Source organism: Rhinatrema bivittatum, chromosome 8 (assembly GCF_901001135.1).
Source record: "Rhinatrema bivittatum chromosome 8, aRhiBiv1.1, whole genome shotgun sequence".
NCBI lineage: Eukaryota > Metazoa > Chordata > Amphibia > Gymnophiona > Rhinatrematidae > Rhinatrema > Rhinatrema bivittatum.
The window spans coordinates 204,048,396-204,071,302 of NC_042622.1; the positions used below are offsets into that span (position 1 = coordinate 204,048,396).

The window sequence follows — 22,907 nt, forward strand, 5'->3', positions numbered from 1 at the left end:
CCACCTTATTTCATTCACAATACTACTTCTGATAATTATTTTTTTTCTTTATAACAGAATTTAACATAGGTCTTTTGTGCATAAGTTTCTCTCTTAAATATGCTGAGCTACATCTTTTATTTATGGTGAGGATGGGCAGTTTAGATGGTCTTTTTCTGCCATTGTGTATCTGTTTGGTCTCCATCTTAATTGGATCCTGTCTGGCCTTGCCCTCTAAAGCCCTTAAGTGTTTTTTTTTCTTTCTGGCTGCACTTAAAGCAATCCTTTTCCTTTGAATAACTGCCTTAGCCATGCCCCCTAATATCCCATCTTTAACCTCTGCTGTATCATTTATCTTAACGTATTCTTCGATACATTTTGCAGTAGATTCAAACACCGAAGCTGGTCTTAGATGGTCATCCAACTTCCGGCATTTGTACCAATCTCTGAAGTACCTGTCTGAGACCAGAGAATGGTCAGGGCAAGGAATACATCTCATTATGGTCGATTTAATAAGGGGGAGGGGCAATTTGGTCTAGAAAAATAAAATCCTTGTAAGAATTGAGAGGGTGAAAAGAGAGAATCCTTTATCATTAGGATGCAAAACCTTCCAAGCCTCGATTAACCCGGAATTGGTAGGATGGTGGTGTGATAGGACAGAACTCCTTTTGTTTCCTTACAGACGAGTCCACGCAGTTCAGTATCTGGTGATAACACCATATTAATATTTCCTCCACTCCGCAAACACGTTCTATCATTAGCAAAAGCAGAGCGCTCTGTTACACAATGGGAAGTTTACTGAATCCGATTTGGCTTCCAGCTGTGCTCTGAATGTTAAAGTAATGGTCAGTCTGACCAGTTTACCTAGGGAGGATAATTTTAAAAGATAAGATGTAATTTTATAAAATTGCCCACTTGATGTGCAGGTAAAAGTGTACACACGACACCTTTCTATGCAGCGTATACCGTAATTGGGAAAGGCATTGTGGGTAGTGGAATCCGGGCAGAGCGTACTTTTTGTATTTTAAAATGCATGCTTGTAAAAGTTCACGTCAAAACTACCCACGCATGATAGCAAGTGTAATTGTGTGTGGGTAGGTTTTGCTGGGGTAAGTTTCAAAGTGAACTTGCATGTACAAGTTTGTGTGGAACATTTGTGTAACTTGTGCACACCTTTACAAAATGCTTATCTGCCTTATCTGAACTTCTCAACCACCAATGGGCACCCCTTAGATGCTAGAATGTGATCCTTGTCCCTTTTATTTTAAATTTACATCTAGCCAGCTCTAAATAGGAATTAGCAATACATCTGTTCTTCGGAGAAATAGTGTCCCCTGTTTGTCATCAGTGGGAGTTTTTTTTATTTTTTTGAGTTCCCTGAACAACTTGATTCTTTTCCATGAGGAAATCCAGCCTTTCATATTCATAGAGGTGCATGAAAAAAAATCATTTAACAAAGCTAGAGCCACCTAAGCTGGAAGCTCAACTGTCTGGTTATGATGAAAGGACGAAACCACCTTAGGCCCTCTGGAGATAGGGAAATACTTACAGTATCTGAATGTAATCCATTTCAAAGTGCCAAAAAGTGGAATCTAAAAATCTAAAAAATAACTAAGCGTAGCCACCATGCCCTGGAAATGTTTCAGAAATACTTCCCAGTTTTTTAATCCTACTTTCCGAAGGAAGAGGCTTAAGCAATTGTTCTGTGTGTGTGTGACCCTCTCATAACTTTTGTGTTTATGGTTCTGATGAAATGATATAGGAAGGCACCTGATTCAGTAAGGACAAATTAAATCCAACATGGGAAGTAACTGACACTGTTCTAGGCATGATCAATCCCATTTGAGCAGTTTGCAATATTTCAAAAGTAACTTTAAAATTTCTAGTCTAATTGACACAGAGTGCATAGAGCTGCTTGCCAGTATATGTAGTATAGTGTCTGTGCAGTACCTTTTTATTTAAAAAAAAAAGAGCTTGCAGTTTCAGGATCCTAACGACTAAAGAATCCCACCTTCCTTTCCAGGACTGCATTATCTGTATGGAGAAGCTGATGGCTGCCTCGGGATACAGCGATGTGATGCAGAGTAACACCGTTCAGCCTGATATGGTGGGGAAGCTGAAGAAATGTGGCCATGCTTTTCACATGCTGTGCATTTTGGCCATGTACAACAACGGCAACAAGGTAATGGAGCCTGCCGTGCACAGGCGCAGAAGTGTTTGTGAGTGAAATGGTGTAGGGAGTCCCAGCTGGGCCCCAACTAAGCCAATAGCCATCCTGTTTATTTTTCTTCCAGCCCCACTACTGCTGCCGCCGAGAAGGGGAGCATTCCATATCTGCTGCTAGTGGGGTGCAGAATACAAATCTCCAGCTCCAGAGCTGCATCCAAACCAGTTTAGGGGAATGTTGAGCAGTCACTAAACACGTTTAATTACAGTTAGAAGGCCTCAGACCAATAGAAGCAGTTGTTATACAGGTTTTAAGAACTGTATTGTAGACAGGGCCTAGAATTGCTCCTTTTTGCTGCATGTGCATTTGAGATGTGGAAGTGCCTACCTCCCCATCTTACCCAATTGAAACAGGCCGATAGAGTAAAAATCGCGGGAGAGCAGGTGAGCACACAGGCCACTCTCCTGTGCGCGCGATTCAGAAAACAAAATTATTCAAATTAGGACCCACGGTAAAAAGAGGCGCTAGGGACACTAGCGCATCCCTAGCGCCTCTTTTTGGACAGGAGTGGTGGCTGTCAGCGAGTTTGGCAGCCGATGCTCAATTTTGCCGGCGTCGATTCTCAAACCCGCTGACAGCAACGGGTTCGGAAACCGGACGCCGGCAAAATCGAGCATCCGGTTTTCAAGCCGCTGGCCGATTTTAAATTTATTTTTTTTTAAATTTTTTTATTTTTAACTTTTGGGACCTCCAACTTAATATCGCCATGATATTACTGCTTTTCTGTGCACTTTCTCGGTGCCGGCAGAAATTAACGCCTACCTTTGGGTAGGCGCTAATTTCTGAAAGTAAAATGTGCAGCTTGGCTGCACATTTTACTTAGTGAATTGTGCGGGAATAACTAATAGGGCCATCAACATGCATTTGCATGTTGCGGGCGCTATTAGTTTCGGGGGGGTTAGATGCGCGTTTTCGACGCGCTCTTACCCCTTACTGAATAAGGGGTAAAGCGTCTAAAACGTGCACCCAAACGCGGGTTAACAGTGTGCTCCGTCGGAGCGCACTGTACTGTATCAGCCTGTTAGTTCTGTTCATTTTGTAGTATGATGCTAGCATTTGTTTCCCATGAAAAGAAACTTTTTTAGAAGTCTGGCAGCCTTGCAAAATCACTGACACAAGGATTGGTGTTTTCCATAGGACGGCAGCTTGCAGTGTCCATCGTGCAAAGCCATCTATGGAGAGAAGACTGGGACCCAGCCCGATGGGAAGATGGAGGTTCACGCTATGCCTCACTCTCTGCCCGGCCACCTAGACTGCGGAGCAATCCATATCGTGTACACAATCCACCCTGGAATCCAGGTCTGCATGCTGGGGTAGCCTGGGATTAAGATGAAGTTTGTCGTCCACAGCACAGGCTTGTTCACACCATGTCAGGAAACATTTCCAACTCAAATTCTAGGCTGCGGTGGTGGGCATAACATGGTGAGATCCTGTTTGACGAGTACAGCTCAGGGATTTATTGTGATCCCCTTTCTTTGTGTTGGGAAAAATCTTCCTATATTGATTCTTTAGTCCAGTCAACTTACTACAAGCTATGGTTTCTGCGTTCTCTAAAGCCTTCCTTATTTCTCTCAGATTTTCGCATTGTAACTCAATCATTTATTTTGTCTTCACTGGACTGGAATTCACTACAGAATTCTGCAGCACGTCTCATTTCAGGTTCAGGAATGTGTGAGCAAATTTCTCCAACTCTAGCTAGACTTTGGCTTCCGATAGCCTGGCGGGTGAAGTTTAAAGGCCTTTTGATGTTTAAAGCTCTCCACGGTTTGGACCCCCAGCCATTGTGTCTTCTATAAGCAAACACCACCCCACCCCGCTGCCTCTGCTCCTCATCACAACATTTGGTTCAGATTCCATCTCTCTCCCTTGCCCAATTAGCAACCTCTCACAAGTGGATCTTTTGTATCACAGGCCCTGCTGTCTTCTCTGTATTAGAGCAGAGAGTGGTCTCTCTCGCTTGAGGAGGAACTCAAAGGCGTCTCTCTTTTCTCTAGCCTTCCCAGACTGAGTATTGCTCGATCTTCTTAAGCTAGGTTTTTGTTTTGTTTTTTTTCCCAAGAGATGGGTAGCAGTGTTGCTTTTTAGTTATTGTGGCATGTTTATGTTTTGCGTTGCGTAAGGGTTTGTTATGCTTTACTGTGTATGTTAACTGTAATCCACTGAGACTGGTGGATCAGCGGAATAGAAATTGTAGAAAGAAAGAGAGAAATTTCTTTAAGTACTTGTAACGTCATTGGATGAAGTTCTACAAGGTTCCTTCCTCCTCCTCGTTCGCCATAAATAAATGCTCAAACATGGATTGATTTTTTTGACCTGGCAGTTTCCTCTTGCTCCTTCCAGCTCAGCTCTGTTGGGCTCTACAACATCATGACTTTTCCAGGATTGTTTCCCCTATTCTTTTTTTATATTTCCTCCCCCCTAGCTTATGCAGAAACAGTCCCTTGCCAAGGACCACAGACCACGGCTCCCTCTGGAATACGGTAACAGAGACCCCGAGTCTGGCAGAGACTTCCTCTCCCCCAGAGTACTTTGAAAACTTGACCTCTGCCTGCTGTCAGCAGGAGAGACCAATATCCGGATCAAACCTGGGTAATGACTCTTGGTGGTTTTCTGATAACCCAAGCAATGTACAATTTAAGGCAACAATTTCCACTACATGGACACTATTGTATTAGCGTTATCTTTGAGAAATCATCTTGCGTAATTAACTTTGAAAACTCACTGCATGTTACATGGGTAAGAAAGTACCTGTGAGTCTTAAAAAAAGGTTTGGACAAGCTTCTGGAGGACTGGTCCATAGATAATTGTTAGCCTGATAGACTTTGGTTTCTCCGATTCTTCACCTGAGCTGACTGTTGCTGTGCTGTTTGTCTCCCAAGTACTTTACAGACTGAATTCAGCAATTGTTTTAAATAACCTGCCATAAAAATATATTGAAGAGGCAACAGATACCGGCAGTTCATAAATCAGTGGTTTAATATTTACATGCTGTACGGGGGTAATGACAACTTTTTACATCTTCATGACTCTATATAATGAACATCTGAATGTTAAATAAGCCATATACATATTTTTACAAACGAGAGCTTGATTTTGAATGTATTGCTAACTTTCTGAAGAGTAGATGCATTTACACAGAATGGAACTAACGAGCAGGTTTTATATATATTTAAATTGTTTTTTTAAACAAAAATGAGTCATCTGTAATAGCCTCAGCAGCAGTGGAAGGAAGGAGTTGCTTTTGTCTATAAAATAATTTGGGGTTGGTAAATCTGACTAACCCCCTTAACATATGAAATTATGACCACAAGATGGCAGCTCTGCTCCACAATATGGAGGTTCCCAAACCTATCCTAGGGTTGGGCTTATCTGTGTAGGGAGACCTTGCTGCCTCATGCTTTTAGCCAACCTGCTAAAATGGTAGAAATGGGGAGGGAGAGGTGTCCTCTGGATCACTCATAGGTTTTCCTTCCATGTTGTCTATGGGCAGTCTCTTGGGCGAAGGAGGCCCAAGGTAGGCAAAGATTTACCTGTCAATGGCTTCTCTTCTCTTGCAGGGTCCTGAGCATCCCAATCCTGGGAGACCGTACACAGCTCGTGGCTTTCCCCGGCATTGCTTCCTGCCAGATAACAGCAAAGGCAGAAAAGTATGATTTATGCCTTCTCCTTCGCGCTCTCTCTCATGTCCTACTTCAGTATTAGTCAATAGTTTTCACATTTACTCATCTTTGCCTCTGTGTTTCCAGGAATACCATATGGAGAAAGGAATGCAAAATCAATTTTTGTAAGGTCTAGGCGACACCTTACATGCCCTCGCTGGGTACCAGGAGCCTGTTCCTGGCTTTCTGGATCACTTGCAGATATTGAACAGAGTTCTAGCACAGGCAGATGAGCAGGCATGCATAATCACCATCGAATTCAACTTTATAGCGACTCTGGCATAAATGCCACGCTGCCAGTAAAAGTCACTTTGAACATGAGCTCTTCAGGTTGGGGTTTGGGATTTAATTACGCGCCTTCCCAAATTTGTGCTCAGGGCCAGTTCCCTCTGCCATTGGGTTTACAATCCAAGGGGAGTACCTGAGGCAATGGAGCCCAAGGTCACAAGGAGCATTGGTGGGAGAATCTGGATTTGAACCCTGACTTCCTTGGTTCTCAGCCCATTGCTGTAACCATTAGGCTCCAGTGAACATTGTGTGGAAAGCTTGGTGCATGGAGACCAGAGTTCACCAGCCTTACTCTAAGGAATTCACTTAAAAAAAAAAAAGTTTATTGAACCAACACAGCATCCAAAAAAGAAAGAAATATGCAAACAACTGCAAGCATAGCAATAAAACTGAAGGAGTAGCCTAGTGGTTAGAGCAGCGGACTACAAACCAGGGAAACCAGCGTTCAAATCCCACTGTCGCTCCTTGTGATCTTGGGCAAGTCACTTTACCCTCCACTGCCTCAGGTACAAAAACTTAGATTGTAAGCCCTCTGGGGATAGGGAAATACCTACAGTACCTGAATGAAATCCACTTTGAAGTGTCAAAAAGTGGAGTATAGATCAAATAAATAAATAAATGTGCAAGAAAATGACTTGCAGGTCAGTTCTGTTGTTTACTTTTTAAACCAAACCCACCCCTCATCTCATCCCCTATGTAAATGGAAAACCACCAAAATAATTGATCCCTAATTTAAGAAACCCCAGGCTTCAAAGGATTTCCAAACCGCTTGGCTGTTGCATGTTTCACAGCTGTATGTTTACCCCCTATAATTCCTAAAGAGACCCCAAAGTGGGCAAGGTAGCTTTCTTCCAACTGAAAGCAATTTCAGAACGCACAGCAATAAAATAAATAAATGGAGGTACCAGAGGCATTTTTAAGCATGTGGTAAATGCTTTTGAAAACCAGGCCCTTAGAGTACTAAGAGCAGTTAATGCTGGATGACCGGTGCCTTTCTACACAGTCCAGGGCAAATGTAAAGTCGGGAACCAGTTTAGAATTGGCGAGACGGGCATGGAGTCCCTGCACAGGACTTGGTCTCTCCACACCATGCTAGGGCACGCCAATGAGGTTTAGACAGAGCTTCTCCTACATACCAAGCCCACTTCATTACATTTTGGCCCTGGACGTCTCTCTGCTCCTTTTGGATCGGCTTGTATTTGACTGCAGCACCAGGAGCCTTCTTTATAAACTCTTCTTCCATATACAGCAAGAGAGTTTGTACTATGTGGATTACTAAAATATATATATAAACAATCCTAAAACAGATAAGTGATACATTAAATAGCAAAGCAACAGCTCTCTAATGCATGCGTTAAAAACACAGTACAGTGAGAAAGGTTTAGTAAATAATTAGGCAACCCATCATGTAAAAACCTCTAAAAATAAAACAGACTTAAGCAACTTGCCCGGGTATTTGTATGCCCTCTTTCCAGCTCAGCCCAGCTATTGCTGCCGTATTCTTCAGCTAAGAGCCAGGGGTCACAAGCCATGGCTCCCACCAGAACTCGGCTAATGTTGACCGTAAATCTGAATGATAGCAAGACCTCCCCCCCCACCAGGGGTCATGAATGTTGCCTTCACATCATCCCCACCCCTGGCTAGCCTGGCAAGCAGAAACTGGGTTCAGGAATTGAACCAGGATATTACCCATGGCACTGCTAAGCACTTGGGCAATCCCCTTCCCTCCCCCCCCCCCCCCCCCAAAATCTGTTCTAAGAAACGGAACTTGCTGCCCATCTGAAGTACTTGCTAAATAGTGCGCTGCAAGTGAGAAGAAGGCGTCGGTAGTGATCCCCCCCCTCTCTCTCTCACAGAGCTTTCCTTCACCTCTCCTCCTAGGTGCTGGAGCTGCTGCGCATGGCCTGGAAACGGCGGCTCATCTTCACCGTGGGCGTGTCCAGCACGACGGGCGAAACGGACACCGTGGTGTGGAACGAGATCCACCACAAGACGGAGATGGGCTCAAACACCAATGGCCACGGCTTCCCTGACCCCAACTACCTGGACAATGTGTTGGCGGAGCTGGCAGCTCAGGGGGTCACAGAGGACTGCTTGAGCCAGTAACTCACACGGAAAGCGGCTGGTCCCTTCCTCTCCTTTAGGATATTGGTTCTTGCACTTAACCTGTTGCCTTAAGTTTTCAGATCTAATTCTTCATCCAATAAAAGCAATAATGCTGTACATAAGCACCTAGAACATTTCTCCTATAGTCCAGCTCCGCATTCAGGTGGAGAAGGAAGACCTTGGAATTTGTTGCCAGAGGATGTGGTTAGTGCAGTTAGTGTAGCTGGGTTCAAAAAAGGTTTGGATAAGTTCTTGGAGGAGAAGTCCATAACCTGCTATTAATCAGGTTTACTTAGAAAATAGCCACTGCTATTAATTGCATCAGTAGCATGGGATCTTCTTGGTGTTTGGGTAATTGCCAGGTTCTTATGGCCTGGATTGGCCTCTGCTGGAAAAGGGATGCTGGGCTTGATGGACCCATGGTCTGACCCAGCCTGGCAATTTCTTATGTGACTGGGAGTTAAACTTTCTGTTAGCTGCTTCAACGCCAGTACTCTCCATTGTTGTGGGCTGCAGCCAAGCCTGGTTTTAAGTTGCTTTAGTCTGTAACCCGCAGTAGCTGCTTCTACAGTGTAAATTGTGTCCGGAGGACAGAAAATGGATCTGAGACTTTGTCCGAAGCACAGCTGTAAATAACATCTGCACTAAAATCAAAATCAGGAATTCTTTTTCCCCTTTTTTCTTTCTCAGGCAAAACATTTAAAAGCTTTTGAAACTTCCTATTGGGTCATTCACTCTTGAGGCGTATTGAGATGTATTAAAAGTGGGGGGGAGGGGAACAATGTTTTGCCAATACCATTGAAAACACTATGCAAGTACTGCTCCAGCCTTATAGTTTGCCAGCAGCTGGGGCATCATACCTGGGGGGGGGGGGGGGTGGGAGGGGAGGTTTAAAACATGCAGGGTGGTGCACAGTTTCTATTTAAAAAAAATAAATAACATTTTAAAGTATGAAAATAGCAAGAGAAATAGGAAGAACAAGCCAAGAGTAGAAATAAACCAAGCTGGAAAACATTGGTAGTGAAGCAAGGAAGCATTAATGCACACAGAAAATGTTAGAGACCCGCAGTCATGTCCTAAACAGAATTCTGCACCCCTTTGTGTAGTACAGGAATACCGCACAGATCAGATATTTATACTTGCCACCATTAAAGATGTAAACTGCTCTTTGAAATGTCCTTATGTTGTTTTCCTGGAAAAATGTCGTCATTGGTGTCCCATCCACGAGCCACTGCTTGGTTCAGGCCTGGTGCATGATGTTTGATGCTTTGGAGTGTGTTTGCTCCCAGAAGGCAGGAAGTACCAAGGTTGCTGCATCGGGAACTTTTGAAAAATTCCCAGCTCTGACTTCTTTGCAGGCCGTCTGTATAGAAGTGCTTTGTCTGAGCTGGGTGCTCTTCAGATCCAGCCCTGAATTCAGTGTCCACAGGTTGCTCTGGGCTCATCAGAGGGTGCTGTCAAGTTTGCTGCTTTTCTTGTTACTAGACTGGTGCGTTCCTGTGAGAAGCCAAACCCAGTATGACAGTGGTGCAGGAGAGGCCTCTGCAGTGGATACTGCCCGTACTATCGTGTTCTGTCACTTCCCAGAAAATGCAGTGGGCCAGAGGAGTTGCATGGCCCAGTCTCTGGTGCCCAAAGCTATTTTTCTCCAAATACTTTGCAAAAAAGGCAAATAGTTTGGTTTTTTGTTTTTTTTTAATCTTTTACAGTTGTTGATAGAGATTACGTTTTCTTCCTTATACTCTGCAAAGTGTTCTTTGCAGGGGATTGGGAAGGAATAGAGAAATAGTGTCCTTAAAAATGAGACTTCTATGTTACCTATGTCTGATTTCCAGCTCACATCTTACATAAGCTGAGATACTGCACACCCTGGCAGTGGAATGTGTCCTTTATAGGGCTGCGTGCAGTGACAGATGCTTTGGGGCAGGGTGAGTATCCCAAAATGCTAAGGCTGTGCGGGATATTAAAGTGCAAGGCATTTTTACTTGTATGTAAAATGTAATGAACTTTTACAACATGCATTGGTACATAAATATTCATTATATGCCTCACAGCTATTGTCTAATTCCAGAAACAAGCCATAAGAAAAACTCGTGCTGAGCTTCATATTCCATTGCCGCTCTGCAGCACAAGTGGATTAAAAAGGCATTGCAACTATTAGCCTGAGTAAGTGTGAGGCGTATCTAATCTAAAGGACTCATTTTTACTTGGTGCTGTCCATCTCTAGACATACTGGGATAGATTTTTAAACTTGCGTGAGCGCATCCATGTGCGCGCGCTACCCGGTACCCACACATGGACACGCGATTTTATAGCATGAGCGCGCATGTTATAAAATCGGGGGTTGGCGCGCGCAAGGGGGTGCACAACTGTGCACCTTGCGTGGGCCAAGCCACGCTGCCTTCCCCCGTTTCCTACCCCACTTCCCTTCCCCTACCTCCCCCGCCCTTTCCCTCCTACCTTTTTCTTTTGTTGTCTTTTGTTCTAAAACTTACTTCAGCCTTGGGGCCAACTGGTGACTCGTGATCCCCGGCCCAGCGGCAAATGGCCGCTATGCCGGGAGCCTCTGACCCTGCCCCCCCCGCTCCCTCCCCGCCCCTTTCTTGCAAGCCACGGGACTTAGACGCGGCCCGGGGCTTTACGCACGTCACCGGGCCTTTTGAAAATAGGTCCGGCGAGCGTAAGCCGCTCCATGCGCGTACAGCTTTGAAAATCCGGCCCACTGTATGTTAAAAATGTGCAGCAGTGGTTGGGCTCTAGATATGAAATGCAGAACATTCCAGTTTCACAGGGAAGCTGCGAATTCTACATACTTTGTGCTCGCCAACAGTGACCTAATTTACCAGCAAAAGATTAAATATCTAACAAGCCAAGATAATTTGTTTCAAATGAATTATCTGTGCAGGGAAAGGTGTACATGCCCAATCAAACTGTGTGCTGTAGTGTGAACTTGCAGGGTTTTTGACTACCTAAGATAAAAATTCGCATTATTTTTTAATAAAATTCCTATTCACCAACCATGTTTTTCTGTGACTCGAAAAACGAGGTTTTATTGCTATTAGACACAAAGTCAAATTCCAGAGGTTGAAGGTGTGGCATTTTGTTCTGTTAAATTAAAAGTGGAAAAATTGTTTATATTTTGAAGTTTTAAGTAAAGTTGCGTTTGTCAGAAAACTGGTGTCTGATCTTTTTCCAGGAGCAAACGGTCAGAACTGTAGTGAAGATGAATGAAAAGTGTGTGACAGTAGGAGTGAAACATTTCTAATAGAAAACATAAAAAAAAGCCCCAGTCTATTACAGATCTGTTCTGTTGTGTAAAGCCCCAGTGGAGTGCAACATTACAAGTAGGGAAAGATTAAATTGTTCAGAGTGGAGACTGAGTAACCGAGCATCTAAATGGCATGAATCTTAATGTGAACAAGTGCAAAGTGATACAAATAGAGAAAAATAATCCCAGGTACAGACCTACCATACTGAGGTTCTATATTAGGAGTCACTGCCCAGGAAAAGGATCTTGGAGTCCTTGTGGACAAAACCTTGAGTTCCTCAGCTCAGTCTGCGGCAGCAGCTAAAAACAAAACCAAAAACCAATAGAATGTTAGGAATTATTTGAAAAGGAAAAGAGAATAAATCTTAGAATATCCTATTGCCTCTGTTATCGATCCATGGTGCAACCGCTCCTTGAGCACTGGGTGCAGTTCTGGTCGCCCCATCTCAAGAGAGACATAGTAGAGCTGGAAAAGGTACAAGGGAGGACAAGAAAAATGATAAAGGGGATGGAACGGCTCCCTCATGAAGAAAAGCGAAAGAGGTTAGGGCTCTTCAGCTAGGAGCGAAGACAGCTGAGAAGGGATATAACTGCTCCACTCGTGGTTTTATAAACTTATATTTCCTAGCGTGTAGCAGATGGACTCAGGACCAGTGGGTAGAGTGTGCTCCTGATAGCAGTTGGAGACTGATCAGATTTCCATCTGACGTCAGCCCTAGTACATATACCCCTGCAGGAAGTGCAGCTCTTCAGTATTTTCCATCTCCATAGCAGTTCGGGACTCTATGCTCGCTAGCACAGCGTTAGAGAAAATTTTACAAAGAAAACCCAAAACAAGAAGAAATCTTACCTCTACAGATGAACCCCGCTCTCCTGCGGTGACACCCATTGGGTCCCTCCCCCAGTTGAAAATTCCCAAGGTGATTTCCGCGATCCCTCGGAGGTGAGCCTCGGTCTGGCGGCCGACCCTCGGCGGGGACCTAGCCCTCAACATTGGGTGAAGCTGAGAGGCAGTGGATGCCACTTCAAGCGCGGCGGTGAAGGTATTTTCCCTCTCCCCTCACAGCCGGAGACCGCCCGGAACGAGAACTGGAAGCGCCGAGACAAGGTAAGGTAGAAATCTATTTAAAAGTCTCCGGTCTCTGAAGCTCGAGGAGTCGCACAGGTCGCCAGCCGGGACCAGTGCCACCAGGTTGATTTGCCCTAGCATGGCTAGACCCCGGTCAGTTCCGAGGGTCCTCCCACGTGTAGACCCTCCGAGGTGGTCGCCATATTGCCTGTGTGGTCGCCGTCACCATTTTAATCTGTTCGCTGCCCTGTCTGCCGTTCCGACCCATGCGCACAGAGGCGAGCCGTGTGCACAAATACATTGTGCGCACATCGTCACGCACACAAATTCCTTGTGCGCACATCGCACACCCAAGTACCATGCGCACAAGCGATGCACACAGCCACGCACTTACTGTGCCGGGCGCAAACCTTTGATCTGGGCGCACAACAGCGCGCACACCTCCCTGAGTGCGTAACAATCCTACGCGCACAACTTCGACGCACTGGAGCGCATAATTGTATTTTACGCACACAAAGCCATGGCACCACCGGAAAAGAACTCAAGGCTCAGGGCCTCTGCCCAGCATGCCACATTAGAGCTGCACAGCATGAGGAGGCCACCGCCCTGTGTATACAGTGCGTGGAGGCCCTGTGAGATCCAGTCCATGGCCCCCCCAGCCGGTGCCGGGTTCCAGCTCCTCAAACAGTATGCCGGACCTAGCGTCTCCCAGCGGGACCCTCCCTCAAACGGGGCTCCCCAGGGACACAGTGCCTCTTAATTTAGACCCAGCATCTATCTCCTGGGTGGAATTCTTCAAAGGCCTGCATACCTTCGTCCACATGCAACCGGAGCCTCCAATAATATGGTCACAACCTCCACAAGAGGACCTCAACATCCCGGGACCCTGTATGCCCAGGGAAGTGATTCCACTACCCAGAAGCCCCACCTTCGGGGACACGGACAACTCCAGATGAGGAATCAGAACCCCTGGAGGAAGGGGGACTCCCTTCGGGGACAGAACCCCACCGAACCATGAGGTGCTTCTTCACCAAGGACGAGATTCCAGGGCTGGTCACACACAGCTTGAAAGAGCTTGCGATCCCGCGCACAAATGCCTCGGGGGAACCTAAGAAGAATCCCCTGCTAGAGGGACTTCTTCAGACCTCCCGACATTTCCCACTGTTACAAGCCGTCCAGCAGCTAATTGACCTGGAATGGGATGCCCTGGAGACAACATTCAAAGGGGGGCGTGCTCTGGCAGCCTTGTACCCTCTGGACCCAGCTGCCAAAGTCCTAGCATGTCTGAAAGTGGATGCCATGGTCTGAGCGGTTTCGAAGTTCACTATACTCTCCCAGTGGTGGGAGGAGCAGCACTCAAATATACCCAAGACAGACGTCTGGAATCCATCCTCAAACAGTCCTTTGACGTCTTTACTATGTCTCTACAGATCGCGGCCTGCTGTGCCGTGGTGACAAGCGCCTGCTTATCACAGACCAGGAACAACACTTCTGGGGAAGCCCTGGAACCAGCAATATCAATCCTCATGGATGCCGCTTCTGATCTGGTGCACATCGCAGCTAGAGAAGTGTCATCAGCCGTGGCAGCCAGAAGACAACTCTGGCTCCGTAGCTGGTCGGCCGACGCATCTTCCAAAACGAGACTCACAAGGATGCCCTTCAAGGGAACCCTCCTGTTTGGAAGCGAACTAGAGAAACTAGCCAACAAATGGGGCAAATCCCCAATGCTGCGGCTACCGGAGGACAGGAATAAGAGAAACCAGCGACCCTTCCCCCGAACTTCCAGGGGCAGAGGATCACAGCACTTCAACCCATACAGAAGCACATATCAAGCGGCTTGCCCCGCAGGCAGGAGCCAGTCGTTTCGGAATGAGCACAACAAAAGGGGAGCCAGCTCGGGCCCAGGCCCCAGTCACGCCCCACAATGAAAATCAGCCGACCCGTCCAAAGGAAGAAACCATAGGGGGCAGACTTGCCCTATTCTACCAAAGATGGGTCGAGATAACTTCAGATAAGTGGGTCCTAGCCATCATTCCAGAGGGATATTACCTGGATTTCCACCACCTCCCTTCGGACAAGTTTGTGGAATCCCCCTGCCACGACCTTTCCAAGAGGATGGCAGTGGAAGGCACTGACCAGATTGCTAGCCTTAGAGGCTATAACACCAGTGCCTCCACAACAAATAAATACTGGACATTATTCCATCTATTTTATCGTTCCCAAGAAAGAGGGAACGTTCAGGCCCATCCTGGACCTCAAGTCAGTCAACCGTCACCTGAAGATTCCTCGCTTCCGCATGGAAACCTTACGCTCGGTAATAAGGGCGATACAACCGGGAGAGTTCCTTACATCCCTGGATCTGTCGGAAGCCTACCTACACATTCCAATCCATCAAGAGCATCAGCGTTTTCTACGCTTCACGATCCTGGACCGTCACTACCAGTTCCAGGTACTACCATTCAGGTTACCCACAGCACTCCGGACGTTCACCAAGATCATAGTGGTGGTGGCAGCAACACTGAGGAAGGAAGGAATCCTCGTACACCCTTATCTAGACAATTGGCTGATCAGGGCAAAATCCCCAGAGGAAAGCCACCAGGCGACCAACAGAGTCAAAACTCTACTGGAGAGCCTTGGGTAGGTGGTCAACATGAACAAGAGCTGTCTGCAGCCCTCCCAATCTCTAGAATACTTGGGAGTCCGGTTCGACACCAAACAAGACAAGGTCATCCTGACGCCAGCAAGGAGATCAAAACTGATGACCCAGTTGCGAACCCTGTTGAGCGAGTGTCGTCCCACGGCATGGGACTACCTACAAGTCCTCGGCCTCATGGCATCCACACTGGAAGTAGTGCCATGGGCAAGAGCTCACATGAGACCCCTACAGCGCTCACTACAATCACAATGGAATCCACTGTCCCAGAACTACACCGTATGTCTTCAGCTCCCAGACAAAGTTCGGACCCAACTACAATGGTGGCTACAAGAAGGCCATCTGAGCCAAGGAGTGAGAATATACTCACCAACCTGGATCCTGCTCACCACGGACTCCAGTCTACGAGGATGGGGAGCACACTGCCAGGAGCTAACTGCCCAAGGGCAATGGAACAAAGAAGAGTCGTTGTGGAACATCAGTCACCTGGAAGCCCGGGCAGTCAGACTAGCCTGCCTACGGTTCGGTCACAGACTCCGAGACAAATCAGTCAGAGTAATGTCGGACAACGCCACAACAGTGGCCTACATCAACCGTCAGGGAGGAACCAGAAGCCAACAAGTGTCTCTGGAAATAGACCTCCTAATGGCATGGGCGGAAGCGAACCTTCTAGAGATCTCGGCCGTCCACATCGCGGGGACAGCAGAGAAAGTCTAGACCCAGGAGAATGGAGGTTGTTGACCACAGCATTCCAAATGATAGTAAACCGTTGGGGAACACCAACCATGGACCTCCTGGCAAACCGGTCCAACGCCCAAGTGCCCAGCTTCTTTAGCCGCAGGCGGGAACCCCAGTCCCAGGGAATCGATACCGTGGTACAGACCTGGCCACAAGAGACTCTGTTATACGCCTTCCTGCCGTGGCCCCTGTTAAGCGCAATCATCCACAAGATAGAACACCACAGGGGCCAGTACTTCTAGTGGCCCCGGGCTGGCCAAGAAGACCGTGGTATGTAGACATGTGAAGACTGCTGTCAGGGAGCCCCCTCCCGCTACTGCCACACAGAAACCTGCTCCAACAAGGACCGATCCTCCACGGGGATCCAGCTCGATTCTCTCTTATGGCCTGGCCATTAAGAGGATTTGCAAGTTCTCCACATCCCTAACATACATAAGGATTTAGAGAGTATTCGAAGCCTAGTGCGAGGACCGCGACATCGTTCCACGCTCAGTCAAAATTCCTGCGATTTTGGAATTCCTGCAGAATGAACTACAGAAGGGATTGTCTCACAACTCCATCAAGGTACCAGGTGGCCGCATTGTCATGCTACAGAACCGAGAGTGGCAGCATAGCCTCTCACCCAGATGTCTCCCGCTTTCTGAAAGGAGTCAAGCAGATCCGACCACCCCTAAAGTGGCCGGTGCCTCTTTGGAACCTCAACCTGGACCTAGATTTCTTAAGCAGGAGCCTCTTTCAGACCTCTTCATGGCCTGTCTCTCTGACTGTTAACATTGAAGACAGCCTTCCTGGTGGCAGTCTGTTCGGCCCGTCGTATCTCCGAGCTACAAGCACTGTCCTGCCAGGAGCCGTTCCTCAGACTCACCCCGGGAACCATCCAGTTACGCACAGTTCCGTCATTCCTCCCCAAAGTGGTGTCTCACTTCCATCTCAACCAAACCATCTCGCTACCATCGCCAGATGAGCATAAGAATTCGGAAGAATCTCGCAGTCTACGCCATCTCAAAGTCGGCAGACTCCTAGTCTGATACCTGGAAAGGTCGGAACCCGTATGAAAGACGGACCATTTATTTGTCCTTCACAGAGGGAAGAAGCAAGGGGAAGCGGCCTCAAGAGCAACCATAGCCCGCTGGATCAAAGAAGTCATCAAGGCGGCCTACGTAGAAGCAGGCAAGCCACCGCCTTTACAAGTCAAGGCCCATTCCACTAGAGCCCAGGCAGTGTCCTGGGCGGAAACCAAGATGCTGTTACCCGCTGAGATCTGTCAGGCAGCGACATGGTCCTCCATCCACACCTTCTCCAGGTTTTACCGCTTGGATGTTCAGGCTCGAGAGGACACAGCATTTGCAAGAGCAGGTTACGCGCAGCCTCACACCCGGTTTGGGAGTAGTTTTTATACATCCCATTGGTCCTGAGTCCATCTGCTACACCCTAGGAAATGGAGAAATTACTTACCTGATAATTTCGTTTTCCTTAGTGTAGACAGATGGACTCAGCATCCCACCCACGGCTGCCGTTAGTCATGGAATACTCGAGTGACATCACCGACAGCGAGCGATTCACGGGTAAGGCATGCTTTTCTCCAACTAGAACACCCATCCTATCAGGTGTCGACATTTCTTGGTTGAGGGCATTGGCGGTCTCCAGCTATAACCTATTCAAATAAATGAAGTTAATTAAGTTATAAAGTTAATCAAGTTATTCAAATTAGTCAGTCACACATATATCCACAATTGCTTTTCGAGGAGAATACTGAAGAGCAGCACTTCCTGCTGGTCTATATGTTCTAGGGCTGACATCAGATGGAAATCTGATCCCTCTCCAACTGCTAACAGGAGTACACTATACCCATTGGTCCTGAGTCCATCTGTCTACACTAAGGAAAACGAAATTATCAGGTAAGTAATTTCTCCATTTACCCTCTCAAATAGTGCTAGAACTAAGGGACACGCCATGAAATTAACAGGAAGCAGATTGAAACATTGAACACTTTTTTTTATTCCGTGAACAATCATGCTGAGGAATTTGTTGCTAGAGGACGTGGTCAAGGTGTCTAGCATACAGAAGCAGGGTTTGAAAGGGGTTTGGACAAGTTCCTGGAGGAAAAAGTCATAAAACATTGGCCAGATGGACTCTAGGAAGGCCACTGCTTATTCCCTAAGAGGGAGCAACAAGGAATTGATCTATTCTATGGGATCTGCCGGGTATTTGGGACCCAGGTTGGATACCGGGCTCAATGGAACTTTGATCTGACCCGATGTGGCCCATCTTAAGAGACAAAGTAAAGGTCCCCACATGAAGCAGGATAACTAGGGCTTTCTCAGGAGTGTGGAGTACGTTAGTTACAATCTTAGGGCCAGATCTACCAAAGGGATTTTCCATTTTTGTATCTGGGGAGACATGGTCCTTTAGTGACTATTCCAGATCCTTCAAACGGGATGTAACACAGGGACAGCGTAGAAGGGTTTCATGGCTGACGCATGTAGCCTGCTTATGTGACAAGGACACATGCTACTCTCTCGCTAACGCTGCTGTTTCCAGGTACATTACAGGGGAACAGCAGAGAGAATGACAAAGCGATAGCGGAATTCTGCATCAGTACAGGATGGCTTATTACTTGTGGACTTAACAGGTAAGTGATACTGTGTGGGGTGTTACTTCTCAAATTATTTAGCTAAAGAGAAACAAACCTCTCATTCCCTTTTTGTATTTGTGATTTTCATTTTGTTGCTCAGGCAAATTGGGGGTGTTTGAAATGTTACTCCATTCCAGTGCATCCTACTCTTTTTTTTTTTTTTTTTTTCTTTTTTTTTTAAACAGTTGAGATGCTGCTGTGCAGATTATCCAGGGCTGGTGCTAGCAGCACCCAATCCATTTAAAGAGTCCACATGACCTAAAATAGCTGAACAAAGATGTTCATCAAGGTGGCTTTGGGCAGATGAGAACGTTTCGGACTGCCTCTGCTGACTGTGTAGTTGCAGATCCTACTGATTCTCTGGTCTACTGCCTCCTTCGGCTGTCCCATCGCACTCTGTGTCTGTCCCAAGCATGCTGTTGAACTCTGCTGTCCAAGCATCCACTGCCCTTTTAGTAAAGTATCTTCTCTGAGCCCCTCTCCTATCATGACCTACAGGAGAAAAGCTTTATGGATGGGAAGATACAAGTGGGTCAACAAAAAATCATAAAATAGTTTAAGATCCAACAACTCTAGAATTGTAGGTTTTATGAAATAGTTATATTGCTAAATTTAAAATAGAACTGTGCAGGGATTTTCAACAACTGTGAGACCAAACCAATAAGCAGCTCCCTTCCCCTCCTTGCTGCACTGCTGTGCATGGGCCCATCACCCAAGCTGGCTCTTTCGCACCCTTTTTAAGTTGCCATGCAAATCTAGGTGGTTGGTTTTTTTGGGATGGGGGGATTACACATTCAGACAGGGTTGGGTCAAGTTTGTTCTTTTCTCACCTTTCTTCTAAAGAATAAGATCCATCCATTGCTCCAGGTTTTATCTTGCATGTATCTTCCACCCTTCCTTTCTTCCCCTTGCCTTAATATTTGCCCCTCTCTCTCTTTCTCCTCCTCCCCCCAGTCTCTCTTTTTGTCCTCCTCCCTTCCTCTTGGAATCAGCACTTTTGTGGGATGGACATGCTGTCACCATTGTTGGCTGCTCTGTTTTCTGTGAGGAATAGAGGGGCATTGGTGGAAGTGGACTAGAACTTTAGAAAGAACTGCTGGGACCACTCTGGTGCCCATTTTGGGTGACCCAGTGGGATGGGCTCCAGTCTTGGCAGCAGGCTCCAGTCTGGGAGCAGGGGTGACGCTACCCTCTCGCCTTCCGTGGCCAGTGTGCTAGCCCTTGCCGGTGACGTCACGTGTCTCAAAGACAGACATGGACAAACTGAAGAATGAGTTTTCATTCAAAAACTAGGGTAAAAAAAAAAATACGGGGAGGAGGAGAGCTGAGAACCAGAATCGGTGGGCAGTGGTGATTTTTTTTTTTTTGCCAGATCACCAACCTGGAACCATTTTGAACTTGCTTCCTTTTCCCCGCTGGGAAAAAAAAAAAAAAGGTGGAAGCTGCTGCTCAACCTGACCAGGTAGCTTTTTTTTATTTAGAAAATTAGGCCTGGCGCTGGGAGCTCGAACACTGAAGCAGCAGCTGCTTTAAAGGTCTTTCTTTTGGGTTTCATGTCTTGTGTTTAACTGATCGTTTCCATGCAGAATTACAAACAGGTTTGTTAGGCTCGATCCTGCAGGAGGATCTGCAGGGATTGCTGTACACTGTTGATTTCCTACGAATGCTTTAATATTATCAGCGGTGGCCACTGTGGCAAAAAAAGAGAGATTGCTTTTAATAAAAAGTTAAAATGTGTTTCTAAGCCGTGATCATCACGCCTATAGCCATGCTGCCTTCTCTCAGCCAGTGCCTCCCACACAGGAGACAGGACCTAGGAGCATGCGTTAGCTCAGGCCTTGGTCTGGGGCCTCAGCCTTGTCCCGCATTGTGAGTAGGTCCAGGAAGGTGGCTGTTCTGTTGTGGAAAGGTTTAGTTGGCAACTCTGCCCAGCAGTGACAGAAGTGTGCTGTCATGATTTGGTAGTATTTAGTTGGCCAGAAAAAAAAAAAAAAAGGCATCCTGAATTGCACATTTGACACCCCTGTTCTAGCACTTACTCTCTGCTGGAAAAAGTTGTTTGTTTTTTTTTGCATTATTTGTACTTTTGAGGTATTTGAATTTCCCTCTCATAACCCTTCTCTCTACTAGGCTATTTGAGTAATTTCCGTCTCGTTTCACGGGGATTTGGGGGCAGATGCACCATCTGAGCAGCCCTCAATGTGTCGCATGGCGGAAGCCTTGTTAGGGGCGAGGCCTCTGCAATGTGCCACAATATTCTGCTTGAGGGAGCAATCTGGGAAGGGGATTAAGGAAATAGGATGCTAGGATGTGAGAAGGAAGAGGAAGGAGGAGGTCAGGAATAGAGGAGGGACTTTCTTATTGTTTTCCTGTGCTGGTCTGAGCTCTTCACAATCTGATCTGCAATAAGGATCCCGCGAATCCTGACTTTTTGTGTAGGGTTTAGGCTTGCGCGCTCATCTCTTGCTTTAACAGGAGAGAACATTGAGTACAATGCTGCATTTCACATAAAGTTCCTAATATCTGCTTCCTGCTTTTATAGTACAGCTGTTAAACCATTTTCTGCAGGGCTACTCGTTGGGCAGAGCTTATGCTTACGCTTTGGTCAATCCACAGAAGGGAGATCAAGAAAAGGTTTCAGGAAATGTAGGCAGTGCGAGGGGGTGAGTGTTCCTTTAACAAAGCTCAGTGTTTTCTCTTGGCTTTGCTGCGCTGATGTGGGCCCTGGCTTTGATTCTGGTTTTGCATCATTGCAGCGGGCCTGGCCGAGATCATGCTGCCATCTCCTGTTCCATTTCTCTGCTGTGGGCTCCCCTGACCAGCTCTCTCCAGGTCACATCACTGACAGCCCTCCAGTAGGACTGGGAGATTCTCCTGCAGTGATCATCTGTCACTTTCCGCCAGGCCAGCACCTTTCAGCATGGTGTCCTTGGGCATCTCCTCCTCACCTTGTACCTTTCGCTTGGCCAGCGCTGGAGATAATCAGAAACAGACAAAGGCGATTCTGTCTAGGAAGAGAAAAACTGCAGGGACATCTCACTTCAAACTACCATCCTTTCCCAGCAGTTTTGCTCCTTTAAAAAAAAAAATAAATATATATATATATATATATATTTCTCTCTATTACTAAATAAAAATGGTTATACTGGTTTAGCCTGGTGCCCTTGTGGTTTTGTTAAATGGAAGTCATGGAGTCAGAGCCTGACCCAGATGCCTATTGGCAACCATCCGCACGCTCACTATTACCAAACTAATGCCGTGCTATGATGGGCTGGCAGTTCAGCCCTGCTTTAGGCTTGTGCTTATCCATCTGAGAATGAATAATAATTGGAAGATGGAGAAACCCCATGTCACTGTGCCCCAGTCCCATGAATTAATTCATGGTGGGCAAGAAAGGGTTAATCCTACCCTTTCCCCATCCTTTCATAAATACATTCCCAGTCTTTGTAGACTCTGTGCCACTCCAAGGCAATAACGGTATTTTCAGATAATCCAACTTTGTTGTTTTTCCTTCCGTAAACCGTGAGCCATATCGAAGCCCAAGCTTTTAGATATTTCACTAAGTTCTTCTTTGTGTGTCTTCTTCCTACCTTCCTTAAGGCTGTAGGTGTTTTCCCTATTACTAATGCGGGTGTCTGTTCTGTGTAATATGGGGGTGCAAAACATTATGCACAGATATACATCACTGTGGGACAATCTCAAATGTATTCATAGGGTGGTGAAAATATCAAACTACTACTATTTATCATTTATAAAGTGCTACTAGATACAGCACTGTTAAAAAAAAAAAAACAAAAAAAAAAAAAAACGTATGTGACAGTTCCTGCTCCATAGAGCTTACATGGTCCCAACCATGAAGGTCGGTATAGAAAAGTGTTAAATAATAAATAAATAAATCTAGTCAAGGCCAACATACGTGCCAAATGAGTCAATGGGAAGTGTATTTATTGTAGAGAAGCGGGTAGTCGTTAAAAGCAGCCTCAAAATGATGAGTTTGTGGACTGGATTTGAACAAATGCTCTCCCATGCAATCGCCAAAACAGGGGCAGAACTCAAGAAAGCTTGAGCTAGGCTCAGAGGATCCCTGGGGGTCAAGAAGTGAAAGCCTGATATCAGCTGGGGTCTCTGGCACAGCAATAGGAAGCAGGTCGGGCAGCCTGGATGGGCCTTGCCGACCTCGCCCGCTGTCTTATTTCATGTTTCTCACAGCACGAGAAATGAAGCGCTGTGCTCCGAGCAGATCCCGATCTGTTTATGCACCTGAGTGGAGCCTTGCCAACGTGAA

The 22,907-nt window shown here is 46.4% G+C and overlaps 1 protein-coding gene across 3 annotated transcripts in view; it reads left to right on the forward strand.

Moving 5' to 3' along the window:
- Positions 1 to 8,557, forward strand: part of DTX2 (deltex E3 ubiquitin ligase 2) — an 89,634-nt gene extending 81,077 nt beyond the window's left edge. For all 3 annotated transcript variants that reach the window (XM_029612627.1, XM_029612628.1, XM_029612629.1), the window contains 4 exons: positions 2,003 to 2,161; positions 3,344 to 3,505; positions 5,764 to 5,853; positions 8,035 to 8,557. In XM_029612627.1, coding sequence (XP_029468487.1) covers positions 2,003 to 2,161; positions 3,344 to 3,505; positions 5,764 to 5,853; positions 8,035 to 8,259 — 636 coding nt within the window. In that variant the 3' untranslated portion in view covers positions 8,260 to 8,557. The remainder of the gene's footprint in view (positions 1 to 2,002; positions 2,162 to 3,343; positions 3,506 to 5,763; positions 5,854 to 8,034) is intronic.
- Positions 8,558 to 22,907: the final 14,350 nt, after the last annotated feature.